Here is a 14,744-nt window from a genome sequence, read left to right as displayed (position 1 = left end):
ATCAATGGCACAACAGCTCTTCCCCATTTTTTAGATTGTCCTAAAGTTTTTGCAGTATTCAAGCCAAAGCCGCTACTCATCTCCCTCTTTCTGCCACTCAGTGGACGTAACCGCGGTGACTTCCGCTGGTGGTGACGTCACGTGCATACCCTCTATAGAATACACAGAAATGAAACATTGTACTCAGGTCCCCGACTGTCAGCAGCATTATGTAAATAGTATAAATTACTGATAAAAAATAATAAAATACTGATATAAAAAAAACCCAACAACACCCCCAAACAAACAAACAAACAAATAAATAAAGTTTTATTTCTAAAGTGCACAGCCGTAAAGTGCCATTTTAAAGTGCATTCCGGGGCTCAAGTTCAACAACAGTTCATTATTCTAACTGCCTCCAGATAAATTTGAATTGTCTTTGTGACAGCTACACATCTTCTCAAAGCAGATGTTTCTGAGGCAGAGCTCTGGAGTGTGTAGAGCTACAATGCAGTTTGACCTGAACAGTCAAAACTTAGTTGAAATGATGTACAATGCATTAAAATTAGTTTATAAAAACCTACAAGGTGAATATAAATGAATGAGGAAATAAGAGACTACTCTATCTGAATGGTAGCAAACTGAGATGATGGAGAAAAAGCTAAATGTGAAATACCCATAACTGTATCCTTAAACTAATACAAACACCGAAACCTTTTATACAGAAACTTCATGAATTAAAGTCATGTTTCCCTGCAGAGGAGTTGTCATTTTTTTTCATTCATGCTCCAGATGGCGCTAAAATACCAAGATGTAAATTATTCACCGCCATAAAAATGCAAATAAGAGAAACAGCCCCTCCCACGTCCTCTTTTACGTCCTCATTCAGTGAATAAGTATGTGGTACTCTCTGTGCAGCAACTATTGTGAAGAGAATAACTGAACTGTAAACATGAGCGGAAGGGGCAAGGGAGGCAAAGGACTCGGGAAAGGAGGCGCCAAGCGTCACCGCAAAGTTCTCCGTGACAACATCCAGGGCATCACCAAGCCCGCTATCCGCCGTCTGGCTCGCCGTGGTGGAGTCAAGCGTATCTCCGGTCTCATCTACGAGGAGACCCGCGGTGTGCTCAAGGTGTTCCTGGAGAACGTCATCCGTGATGCTGTCACCTACACCGAACACGCCAAGAGGAAGACCGTGACCGCCATGGATGTGGTTTATGCTCTGAAGAGACAGGGCCGCACCCTGTACGGATTCGGAGGTTAAGTCAGACCGATGGAAAACGTCAAAACAAAGGTCCTTTTAAGGGCCACCCACACTTCTAAAGACCTAACTTTAATGTTTTTTAATAATTATTACATTAAATATAAAATGTATATTAAACATTAACGTGTATGTGTATATATACATACTTTTAATGTTTACTTAAAATGCAGAGTTTAATAATGAAACAATGACCTGCAACACGTTGTACCTATGTTCTATTTGCATTAAGGTGAACTGTCTGATCCTGTAACTGAGGTTAATATACTTCTGACTAAACTTTGCTTAGAAAGCCTACCCACTTAATGTACTAATGTCCTGTGGTTTATTCATTCACATATGCTGTATTCCAGTGTGTATATACAGGGGTTGGACAAAATAATGGAAACACCTTAAAACATCAATGAAATATAATTTAATATGGTGTAGGTCCGCCTTTTGCGGCAATTACAGCCTCATTTCTCTGAGGTATTGATTCATACAACTTGTGAATTGTTTCCAAAGGAATTTTAAGCCATTCTTCAGTTAGAATACCCTCCAACTCTTTTAGAGACGATGGTGGTGGAAATCAACGTCTTACTTGAATCTCTAAAACTGACCATAAATGCTCAATAATGTTGAGGTCTGGGGACTGTGCCGGCCATACGAGATGCTCAACTTCATTAGAATGTTCCTCATGCCATTCTTGAACAATTCTAGCTGTATGGATTGGGGCATTATCATCTTGAGGTGAAGGTGTTTCCATTATTTTGTCCAACCCCTGTATTTTATTTAATATCTGATTGTACTAGTGATGGGAATTCTGGCTGTTTTAGAGAACCGGCTCTTTTGGCTTGGCTCACTAAAAAGAGCCAGCTCTTGTGGCTCTTAAGATTTTTTGGTGCTTAAATTAATTTATTACCAACAATAACATAAAGTTATGCACAATATGAGTTTATAATGTAAAAAAAATGCACTATATCAAATGTTTATGTAAATACACCTTTATTTATATGCTCTACAGTGATTAAAAATAAATCAGAAAGTGCAAAAAGAAATGCTTAACTATTTACAAATGACTTTTACTAACTTTAAACTGTTTTAAACTTTTAGCTTTCACAGCGATGGTGTAGATACTGCAGTAGCAGCAGCAGTTGCAGCAGACTCACTGGCACCTGCATTAATATCTCGTTCACTTGCTTGTGTTTTTTCTTCCAATTGCTCTGATGGATGAACAGTTCTCATGTGTCTGTGCAGGCTGTTTGTGGAACCAGCTCTATGTGAGGTTTTTGTCTTGCACACTCTACTCAGGAGTCACCAATCCTGGTCCTCGAGGGCCAGTATCCTGCTTGTTTTAGATGTATCCCTCTTCCAACGTACCTGATTCAAACCATAAGCCTATCATCAAGCTCTGCAGAAGCCTGATAACGACTGTCAGGTGTGCGGGAAGAGGGAAATATCTAAAACATGCAGGATACCGGCCCTCGAGGACCAGGATTGGTGACCCCTGCTCGACATTCTGCCTTAGTTTGGTCAATGTCACTGAAATGTGTCCAGATTTTGCTGCGTTTCCTGTTGTCACTCATTTTCTCAACTTTTTTTAAGAGAAAATCCCAGTAGTATTCTCAAGTAAAATCGACACTGATTTACACTAGTTTAATTTTCCCCTGATAGTATTAATGGTTCACAAGTTATTAAACATTGTAGATCTATTATATGAATGTACTGTACATAAACTAACACTTTATTGGATACTTTGAAAACATCAGCTAAAAGTTGCATTTGAGGAATTTTAATACTATAACAGCCTTTTATATTAACATGTTACTGTTATATAAATCTGTCAAATATAATATGACTTTTTTTCTAGTGCAAGAAATTTTAATAATGAACTTAAGGAACGATAATACAAAGTTCCTCAAGAGAACTGGATTGAGTATGTGTAATTTCAGATGTATATTTGTATTGCAGTGTAGACTTTTACTGTTCCAAGATCGTACATTTCACTTGTCATCATAACCTGTTTTTACTAGAGCACAATAATCTAGTTATTCAATTATTTTTTTTTATTGTTCTGGATTTAATGATTCTTTTATTTATTGCACAGAACTGCATGTTAGTAATGTAAATTTCTAATGATGGCTTTTCAATTTTAACATAAATCAAAAAAATAAACTGAGCTTTTTTTTTTTTTTTTTGCAGTTACTGAACATCATATTTTTTTTTTTATTTATATATTCCAGTTGTAGTAAAGCAAGTCATCCATATGTAAAAATCCTGTGTATTTTTGTAATTGGACACTCACACTTTCCCTTCTATAGAAAGATGAGCCATTCTCAATGTCTTAAAATAGTGTGGAAATAAATGTTGTGGATATGTAAACTTTGATGAATGCTAAAAACTATAAGATTAAAGATGGTCCAACTAAAACATTTAAACTATGATGTGTAATATTTCATCTTAGTTTAAACTGTAAACAGGAGTAAGTGCATCTTTATTTTTTAAAATATTCTTTATTGAATTTTACAAGATAATACAAGGCACAAACATACACTTCTATACTTAATATACACATTTAGTCACCCGTATATACATCCATGCATAAAATTGCACATTACCCATGTTCACAAGGATGAAAAAAATAAAACAAAAGAAAAAAAGGAAACCATTTGTTTTTACACTCACACCCAAAAATCTAAAGTTTACATCTATCCATATATATACAATAACAAGGCACACATTCTTGAAATATGCAAACATGTTTTCTTTTTTTCCTCCTTTTCCCCCTTTCTTTAAATGTGAGACAGACTTAGAAGTCTATGGTTTTCTTTCTTTCTTTTTTTTTTTTTTTTTTTTTATTATTCTTTGAGTTTTACAAGAGAATACAAGCACAGACATACGCCTCTGTACTCAACATACACATTTAGCCACCTGTACATACATCCATACACAAAACTGCACATTACCCATGTTCACAAAAAAGGAGAAAGAAAACATTTGTATATACACTCAAACCTTAAAAAAAAAATAAATAAATAAAAAATAAAAATCTAAAATTACATTAACCCATATTTATACACAATAAAAAGGCACACATTCTTGAAATATGCATACATGTTTTTTTTTTTAATGTTAAGACAGACTTAGAAATCTATAGTATTCCATGGCAGTGTCTGCTGTTTGTCCAAAGTTCTTCTGTGTAGTTCAGTCAGTATTTGTTTGATCACTGTATTGCTATCTACAGGGTGTCCCATAAGTCTCCATACATAGGAAAAATAAACGTTTCTTGACATGAACCATTTTTATTTATATAATATGCTCTATATGACTGCCATTTTGTCAGGAACACATTTCAATGCGTGTCTGCTGAAGAACTATAAATAAGAAATATAAAGAAACATGTTAGAACCATATATGCATGGAATGTATTATGTCTCCTATGTATGGAGACTTATGGAACACCCTGTATAAGTTCTGATTATTGATCGTTATGCATATCGTTTTCCAAAGCTTAACTGACACAATGCAGATGATTAACTGGAAGAGTGCATCTTCAGTGCCCGTGTGGTGGCTCTTAAAAGAGCCGTTGTGTTTTGTTGGATCAGACTGTTTAAGCTCTCTCTCCACGGATGCGTCTGGCCAGCTGGATGTCTTTGGGCATGATGGTGACCCTCTTGGCGTGGATGGCGCACAGGTTGGTGTCCTCGAACAGCCCCACCAGGTAAGCCTCGCTGGCCTCCTGCAGAGCCATGACGGCGGAGCTCTGGAAGCGCAGGTCGGTCTTGAAATCCTGAGCGATTTCACGGACCAGACGCTGGAAGGGCAGTTTGCGGATGAGCAGCTCGGTGGATTTCTGGTAACGCCGGATCTCACGCAGAGCCACGGTCCCGGGCCTGTAACGGTGAGGCTTCTTGACGCCGCCGGTGGCCGGGGCGCTCTTCCGGGCAGCTTTAGTGGCCAGCTGCTTCCTGGGGGCTTTGCCACCGGTGGATTTACGAGCGGTCTGCTTGGTTCTTGCCATAGTTTCCTCTGTCTGTTCACAGTAGAAATGTAAGTTTATACGAAGATGCTCCGCTCTTAAACTGTGTCTCTGGTTTGAAAAAGGGACGAGTTTTCACATCTTCCATCTTATTGGTTGAAAGGCACATTCTTAACCCACCCCAACCCACGCGCTTGAAACTCCGCTGCTGATTGGACAAATGACTTTCCATCCGCGCGCCGTATGCCCCGGACACTGTTAACGTAATCCACTCTGATTGGAGGATAACAAACGTTGCGCGCCCTCAACCATATATAAACGAGTCTGTCGCGACAGTGAAGCATATTTTCTCTGACTGTGAAAGAGAACGTTAGTAAAAATGAGTGGACGAGGTAAAACCGGTGGAAAGGCCAGAGCTAAGGCCAAGACCCGCTCTTCTCGTGCTGGACTCCAGTTCCCAGTGGGTCGTGTCCACAGACTACTGCGCAAAGGCAACTACGCCGAGCGCGTGGGTGCCGGCGCCCCCGTGTACCTGGCGGCTGTGCTGGAGTATCTGACCGCTGAGATCCTGGAGTTGGCCGGAAACGCCGCCCGCGACAACAAGAAGACCCGTATCATCCCCCGTCACCTGCAGCTGGCTGTCCGCAACGACGAGGAGCTCAACAAACTGCTGGGCGGAGTGACCATCGCTCAGGGAGGAGTCCTGCCCAACATCCAGGCGGTTCTTCTGCCCAAGAAGACCGAGAAGCCCGGAAAGGCCAAGTAAATGTGAACGGACCAACATCCACAACGGCTCTTTTAAGAGCCACACACTCACTGAAAAAGGACAACTTCTGATATTGTCATCAACCAAAAACAAATTAAAATTTATATTTGTTTCATTTGAACATGAGTTCAAGTTTTTATTCCTATCAAAGTCAATTATTTTGTTGTATGAACCATAATGTGTAATTGTCCTCCCAATGTGAAATCATTTATTGCATGAGATTTTTTTTGTTTTTAATACACGAGCGACGTCGTTCTGCCTTTGAAACAACTAGACAATACAGATGTGTTTGCACATCCAGTTGTACACAGTCAAGGTTTCATATAAAATCTGAATTAAAAGGTCTGAAGCATTAAATGTACAGTAAGTGTTTGAATGTGTATTGTACAGACATTGTTTTCTGCTCCCTCAACAGTCATTAGTGCCCTATCTAGTGTCTAACCATGTCTTTCTCCTGTAAATGTTTTTTTTTTTAACTGCCTTTTTAAAACGTGGCCAGGGGACTACAGATGAAAACTAGCCTTCTGGCTTTTTTAACCATATGTTTTATGAAATTGCATTGTACCCTTTCAAATAAACTAAACTATACTATACAGCATTTGAAGATCTATATAGGGAGGGCTCTCTAATGTCTTGAACAATTAATAAATAAATTAACAAATTTAATTTGCCGAGAAAACATTTCTTAAAAAAAATATTTACAAATAAGAGATTACATAATTACACAAATTTAATCTACATTAGAACTTTCTCTATCCACTATTGAAAATATCACAAAGACCCACTGTCATAACAACGGTCTTGTGTCAAAATGTAATGATGTGCTGTTGGCAGGTACTAAGGACAATTCTCATTTATCAGCTTGGAAAAATGATCTTCAAACAGAAATATCTGTAGAGGATTGGGAGAGGGCCTGTCTTATGGAAAGATCAAAGACTTTTATAAGATTTGGACAACATTTTAGCTATTTTAAAGGACTTGTCTGTATAGTCAATTAAGTTGTGTCTGTCAAGTATGTTCTGTTCCACTGGGAGTGGATGCTATTATGTGGGTGGGGGTTGGTAGGGATTGTTTTGATGTTTTTTTTTTTTCTTGTTCTTATAAAACAATGAAAAAGGACAATGAATACATTTATGAAACAAAAAGTACAGTAGTTAGCAGTGACAGGATAATTTATCACTACACAGGCTGCTTTGAAGTATACTTACAGTACTTCCCTCCCTTCTAACAATCTTTATTTAATTCAAGGTTTATATTGCACATTAATTCTATAAACTACATATATACAAAGGGACAATATGGAGATGGTATAGTATACATATATACATAATGCATGTGTATTATGTATTTCTGTCAGTAGTGTTACTAGTTTCATCTGGGATCTTCAGTGTAAAACAAGTGAAAACAGCTTGAGATAACAGTAAATGTTTGACGTTCTCTGAAAAACATTGTTATTTATTTATTCGAGATTTGAGTTCAGTACAATTCACGGCAATTTAGAGAAGTTTCAAAGCAAAGACGCAAAGATGAATAATATAACTGCTCCTTCAAGGCGGTAACGTGCCGGAACACATCCCCCTCCCCTGTCTTCTTTTACGTCCTCAGTCAGCGGATAAGTACGTGGCGCTCTCTGCTAACCAACCGTTGTGAGGTTAACAACTGAACAGTAACGATGAGTGGAAGGGGCAAAGGAGGCAAAGGACTCGGGAAAGGAGGCGCCAAGCGTCACCGCAAAGTTCTCCGTGACAACATCCAGGGCATCACCAAGCCCGCTATTCGCCGTCTGGCTCGCCGTGGTGGAGTCAAGCGTATCTCCGGTCTCATCTACGAGGAGACTCGCGGTGTGCTCAAGGTTTTCCTGGAGAACGTCATCCGTGATGCCGTCACCTACACCGAGCACGCCAAGAGGAAGACCGTGACCGCCATGGATGTGGTTTATGCTCTGAAGAGACAGGGCCGCACCCTGTACGGATTCGGAGGATAAACTGCCCCTGGATTATTCTGAAAACAAAGGTCCTTTTAAGGGCCACCCACTTACACTAAAGAGTAAACTAATATACCATTATGAACTCCCTAATAATCAATGAAAACGTATAGAGGAGTCCAATAGCGTAATGTTAACGGCTTATGGTAGAGATACCGAACAGAAGAAGAAGAGTTGTTCAATCAGGAGCCGTTCTCTGAAAAGTACCGTTCAAAAGGTTGGCTCTTTTATGTTTTTTGCATTATTTTGAAACACCAATGTTTTAATGACTGAATAGGCTACATGTGGTGATTGACATTACATTTTAGAGGTTTAATTGGCGCGACAGTAAATATTATCTTACCATAAGAGAATAGTTAGTTCAAATGTGTGGGCTAAACACATGACATGAGAGGTGACATTAGGCAAATGCTGGAATTTGACCAAAAACATCACGGTAAATCATGTGGACTAGTCTGTAGGCTAAAAATGAAGAAAATAAAACATTTTCTTATGAAATAACATTTTATTCTCCTCAAAACAAGAACAATAAATGTGTGTAAACATATGGAAAAAATTGCACAAAACACAACTGATTAATCACTGCAATTACTTAAATACCTGAACTGTAGTGCAGTTCTCAGAACAAGAACAGTATGTTCCACAAGTAGTCAGGTGCTGAGTTTTCAAATGGTGGTGCAAATTATTCGTTGACCCAGACTTGAAAGATAACCTCACGCTTCAAACGGTTGTTCTTTGCTAACTTCTTGCCATGAGACATGTGCAGTGCCCAAGCACTCGTGTTTTTCTGCTCGAACATTCTCCTGCTCAATGCCACCCCACTGGTGCTAAATTGACAGGTAATCGGACACTCTCTCCTTAAAAAAAAATTCTGTTCCCATCGTTCATTTCAAAGAACTGTTCAAAAGATAAGATTCGTTCGTGAACGTCACATCACTAATGTACATTGTTTGGGGGTTTTCTATATCGTCCCTTGAGAATGAGCTGGTTCTATGTCCACTTTTCCTCATATTGAGAAAACAGAGTTTGAAAATTTGACCTGTCTGATCTCTGATATTTAGAGAGTTATCAATCATCTTTTTGTGTGGAATAGTGTTGACAGGGAAAGGTACCCTAAACATATTGTTAACATGTTCTAAATCTCCATAGGCTTAGAGATATAAGAAGTTAAAAATGGACATAGAACTTTGTGATTCCAATGTATGGAAGTTTCCCCTGGTCAACATGTTTTATGTCCAACATAGGACCTGGTGCCTTTACAGGTTTCACTTATGATTGAAATCAGGAAGTTCTGTGTCCACCAGAGTTGTTTTTAAAAAAGTTATGAACAAACTAAGAACGTTTTAGTCAGTGATTACATGTATTTTATACTGATGTCACAAAATGCAACAGTAAAATCCATCCTTTGCTAGTGGTTTCCAATCCACATTTATTTAAGGTTGACAACTAAAATGAGCACATCTATCCTTTTCATTAAAGGTAAAACGGTGAATAAACGTGTTAGGACACCTGGAGTACCTGAGGAAATTGTGTTAACTCAGTTTTCATGGCAAACAACCATCTTCCAGCCATACTTCAATCCTCAAAGGCAGGAGAATTAGTTGTGGAATGTAGGCAAATTATGTGTAACACCATGAACCAACTTTTTAAGACCGAGGATTGTTGAGTATTGAAAATTCTTTGTACACTAAATAAATAAATGACCAACTACATAAAATAAATAAATAAATAAATAAATAAATAAGTGACTAAGTAAATAAATAAATGACTAACTAAATAAATAAACGACTAAGTAAATAAATAAATGACCAAAGAAATAAAAAAAATGAGTCAGTAAATAAAATAAATGACCAACTAAATAAATAAGTGACTAAGTAAATAAATAAATGACAGAGTAAATAAATAAATGACTATGTAAATAAAAAACGACCAACCAAATAAGTAAATAAAAAAAAATTACCAACTAAATAAATAAATGACAGAGTAAATAAATTACTAAGTAAATAAAAAAAAAAAGACCAACCAAATAAATAAATGACCAAATAATACCTTTGTTGCTGGATAAAAAGACACTGTAAATCTTAAATTAATCTGCAAATGCTAATCGTTAGCGTGTCTATGGATTTTCCCATTCAAGTTAGCATTGAGCTAGTGGTCTTTTTCCCATTCATTTAGACGTATAACACATTGTAAATGTACTAAGGCAATGAACAAAACTGAGACATATTTTGTATGTATGTTGCAGTTTCACAGTGAGTCTACAGTAAAAGATTTGGAGAGAAGTTTTCGGCGTCCGGCTTTTCTTGGGAAACCTGTTGTCTATCTGCTGAGCTAATTGCTACACGCACACAAGCAGGGGCAGAATAATAGGAGTTATAATAAAATGGCATTAACGTGAGATAAAAAAAAATTGTCGCTGTTATTTAATGAATCTGTTAACAAGGTAATAACGCATTAACTTGCCCAGCCCTAACAAAAATATTTAAGTAATAAATACTTTAAAAAATATATCATTGTATCAGATGTCAAGAATTCAACATTGAATTTATTGTTCATTTGAACTAGCTTAAATATTTATTTCATTAATATGTTTTAACCCTTTCATGCGCAGTGGTGACTCCAGTGGACAGTTATTCTCCAGCTGTTCTCTTGTATATTCATGGATTTTGTTGTTCTAGTTCCATATCAGCCAACACAGTGGACACTTATGCATCATCCCATAATACAATGACATTCATACCATTTCTGTAACTTTGCTGTTCTTGATAAACCTGATCTGCACTAACATGTTTGAGTGTAAATCAACTGCTAATTCTTATTAGACTGTAATTGACAGTTTTCTTAAACAAAAAGGGTTTTTTTTTTTTTTTTTGCATATCCTCCTGAGACCCAGCAATGCATTTTGTCCTCAATAAGGGACAATAGTTTGACAGTTTAACTAAAATGCTGTCCATTGCAAAGGACATCCCATTAAAAAAATAAATAAATAATTATTTAAAAAATGTATCTGGAAAAAAAAAAAAAGTTTTATTATGCAGTTTCCAATCAAGACAATTTTTTTTAATGTAAAAAAGCTAAAATTGTCAATTTCTTTGGTCTCAGGAGGATATTATCTCCATGAAATGAGTAATGACTAGTATTAGAGTATGATAAAATGTGACAAAACATCAGATTAGCTGCATTAAAAATGTTTTATTTCATAGTTTTCACATAGTATATCACTTTCTGATGATGAGTTTTAAATGCATGTTTCTTTGCTTCAAAAACTAAGGTGTCCAGCTGAGTGAACATTTTTGGGACTCCATGAAAAATAGATTCATAAGAAAAAATTCAATTGCATTGTTTTTTTCATGCCTAAATAGGAATAAAAACACTCAAGAAAAAAATATTGACTAAGGTTCTCATAATTCATGCATGAAAGGGTTAATGTGTATTGTATATTGTATAAAGTTTCCCCCTTATTTAAAACTGGTTTGAACTTCTGTCTAGTCCTTCTGTATCAGCGTCAGCAGACACTGTGTTAGATAAAAGTTCTTCATTTTTTGACACTGATTAATTACATTTTAGAATAAGGAGTAATACTTGGTATTTCATTGCATCAAAATAAGTAAATAAATATAAATTAAATTATAGATGTAGATACAAACTAATGTCAGAGTAATTTCTCAGCTGTGGTCTGTCTGCTCATGTGCACCATAGTTCTCATTGTGTTTGGTGTCATCGGAAAAGCTCAATTTTAATCCAAAATGTTCCAGTACAAATCAGTTTTTAAACTTTGACTCTCCTAACCAACATGTTTTCGGACTGGACTAGCGCTTTTGTTGAAACTCTGATGGATTTTAATCATTTTAGGAGAGAAATAAATGTGAAAACTCGCCGAGCGGTGCAGTCCGACACGGTGAATATGTGATGTTTGGAGACAGTTTAAAGTGAATCCAGAGCCCACCAGAGCTCTACATGACCTCAGGACGAAGAGACACAAGTCCGCTACAGATTCAATCAGTGTCCGCCTTCAGAACAGGTCCTGGATTTGTTTATAAGGCTTTTATCAGTGAAGAGAAAACACAAGTGTCCGAGTATCCTGACTGCGCGGAGGACACAGTGGCTGAGTTGAGTCTCCACGGTTCTCATGGTGTGTTTAAGTACATCCTGTGCTCCGCGCATCGCATTAGTCTAGTAGTTAGACACTGACCTGAACAGAAACTCCGAACTATGGCAGAAGTAGCTCCAGCTCCCGCCGCTGCTCCGGCGAAAGCCGCCAAGAAGAAGGTCGTGAAAAAGGCCAAAACCGGACCCAGCGTCCGCGATCTCATTATCAAGACCGTGGCCGCTTCTAAGGAGCGTAACGGCGTGTCTCTGGCGGCTCTGAAGAAGGCTCTGGCCGCAGCTGGATACGATGTGGAGAAGAACAAGGGCCGCATTAAGGTGGCCGTCAAAAGCCTGGTGGCCAGTGGAGTCCTGACCCAGACCAAGGGGACCGGGGCTTCAGGCTCGTTCAAGATGAGCAAGAAGGCGGAAACTAAGCCCAAGAAGAAGGCTGTGAAGAAAGTAGCTTCGAAAGCCAAGAAGGCAGCGGCCAAGAAACCTGCAACCCCCAAGAGGCCTAAGAAGCCAGCAGCAGCGAAGAAGGTCCCGAAGAAGTCCCCGAAGAAGGCGGCTAAGAAGGCCCCGGCGGCCAAGAAAGTAACAGCAAAGAGCCCCAAGAAGGCCCCCAAGAAGGCGACCAAGAAGCCTGCAGCCAAGAAAGCCCCCGCAAAGAAGGCAGCAGCCAAGCCCAAAGCAAAGAAGGCAGCAGCCAAGAAGAAGTGAGCTGAACCCGAAGAGCATGAAATGACAAAAAAAGAATCAAAGGCTCTTTTAAGAGCCACCCACAACTGCACTAAGACTGAACTTGTGAATTGTTTATACCAGGGGTGTCAGACTCATTTTAGTTCAGGGCCATATTCTAAAGTTGATCAGCAGTGGGCTGGACCAGTAAAAGAATAACCTAGAAATAATGACAACTCCAAATTTTTGTCTTTGTTTAGTGTAAAAAGAAAATAAATTATGAAAATACTTTTGTAAACTATAAAAAAAACAAACAAAACTGAAATTTAAATTAAAAAAATGTAAGAAAATTTAGTGCAATTTTAAACTATTATTCCTCCACTTCTCATTTGTCCATGTGCATTATGGATCAGATCTACAAAGACACTCAACACTGAGGAACAGGCAGAAGAGCTCAAACTGGGCTGAATTTTCTTTAGACATTTCAGGTTATTCATATTTGTTCAGGTTATTCACATTTTATTGTTACAGGATAGTTTATAAATTAAATGAAAATATTTTCATAATTTAATGTTATTTTTTGCACTAAAACAACAAAAAAACATTGAAGTTAATTCTAGATTTTTTTTTTTTTTGGGGGGGGGGCTTAATTCAAGTTTTTTTTTTTTTTTTTTTTTACCTAATTAAAGAAGAGCCACCCACAACTACACTAAAGACTGAACTTCCAAATTGTTTATACAGTTTTAAAACCTAAATTAAAATGACATTTCTTTTTCTTACATAGAACACAGGTGTCAAACATTTGGTCCGGGGGCCCGCCGGCCCGCCGAAGGTTCCATTCCAGCCCACGGGACGAAAGTGCAAAAATTAACCTCAACACTCCAGGTTGTCCAAATCCTTTTGGTTCAGGTTCCACATACAGACCAATGTGATCTACAGTCAAAATAACAACACAATAACCCATAAATAATGACAACTACAAATTTTCTTTGTGGAAAAAATTTAAGTGAAAAAAACAAAACATTACACTGTTAAAATATTTATATTTACAAAACTATTCTTTCACAATAAAATGCAAAGAAATAAAAACAAAGATGAACGACCTGAAATGTGTAATTTGAACAATTTTCTGCCTGTTACTAAATGTTTGGTGCATTTATGGATCCACTGTGATCTGTAGTTGTGTTAATAATAAGAGATGGAATATTGTAGAAATCGTTAAAATTTTAGTTCCAAACTCCAAAATTTTAACAATATTCTGCCTGTTACCAAATGTTTGGGTAACATTGTGTGTAATGTAAATGTAGAAATAATAAGTCCAGGCATAATATTGTTCAAATTGCACTAATTTTTCAAATGGAATTTCTGTTTTTTCAGGTTATTCACATCTATTTTGTAAAATGTAAATATTTTCATAGTTTAATTGGGATTTTTTGTTCTAAAACAAAAAAGAAAAACTTGGATTTGTCATTATTTATAGCTTATTAAGTCATTATTTTACTGGTCTGGCCTGCTTGAGATCAAACTGGGCTAAATATGGCCCCTGAACTAAAATGAGTTTGACAGCCCTGTATTAGTGGATACACTTGAGATAAATCAATGTTTCTCGACACTTGGAGGAAATCTTTGTAATAAGAATATTTTTGAAGTTACAAGTGTTGCGGACATCTGTGCACAAAGCAGGAAAGCCTTCAACTGCACTAATCATTTATTGTATTGTATATGACATTTTTACACAGGAAGAAGTGTAACATAAGATACCTATGAACACATGGACAGTTATAACTTAGTGGCTTAGGTGTACTAGAATATACAAGAATAAGTTGAGTTAGGCTAAAGTTCTCATATTAATAGTCAGGTACATGTACCTAAAATTTATCTGTTTAGTGTCATTTCACCAAATGTGCTGTTCAGTTTCCTGTAAAAACAGCCTTAGGTAAAAGCAACAATTCATTATTTGATCATCTAGAAATGTAAGAGTTTCTAGATGGTGGAAAGTCACAACTAAAGACAACTCCCTGTATAGAAA

The 14,744-nt window shown here is 37.3% G+C and overlaps 3 protein-coding genes and 1 pseudogene across 3 annotated transcripts; 3 read left to right on the top strand and 1 right to left on the bottom strand.

Moving 5' to 3' along the window:
• Positions 1-922: 922 nt before the first annotated feature.
• LOC115410478 (uncharacterized) lies at positions 923-8,010 on the top strand (annotated as a pseudogene).
• On the bottom strand, positions 4,770-5,295 carry LOC115410812 (histone H3). Its single transcript, XM_030122632.1, has one exon. The coding sequence runs from the start codon at positions 5,238-5,240 to the stop codon at positions 4,830-4,832; it is 411 nt and encodes a 136-aa protein (XP_029978492.1). The 5' UTR covers positions 5,241-5,295; the 3' UTR covers positions 4,770-4,829.
• LOC115410814 (histone H2A) lies at positions 5,567-6,380 on the top strand. Its single transcript, XM_030122633.1, has one exon. The coding sequence runs from the start codon at positions 5,578-5,580 to the stop codon at positions 5,962-5,964; it is 387 nt and encodes a 128-aa protein (XP_029978493.1). The 5' UTR covers positions 5,567-5,577; the 3' UTR covers positions 5,965-6,380.
• Positions 8,011-12,151: 4,141 nt separating the features above from the next.
• LOC115410810 (histone H1-like) lies at positions 12,152-12,859 on the top strand. The gene has a single exon (XM_030122629.1). The coding sequence runs from the start codon at positions 12,161-12,163 to the stop codon at positions 12,755-12,757; it is 597 nt and encodes a 198-aa protein (XP_029978489.1). The 5' UTR covers positions 12,152-12,160; the 3' UTR covers positions 12,758-12,859.
• The last annotated feature ends 1,885 nt before the right edge of the window (positions 12,860-14,744 follow it).

This window comes from Sphaeramia orbicularis, chromosome 19 (genome assembly GCF_902148855.1).
Source record: "Sphaeramia orbicularis chromosome 19, fSphaOr1.1, whole genome shotgun sequence".
NCBI lineage: Eukaryota > Metazoa > Chordata > Actinopteri > Kurtiformes > Apogonidae > Sphaeramia > Sphaeramia orbicularis.
Note: the sequence above shows the minus strand (reverse complement) of the source record. Positions and strands in the feature narration are given on the sequence as shown.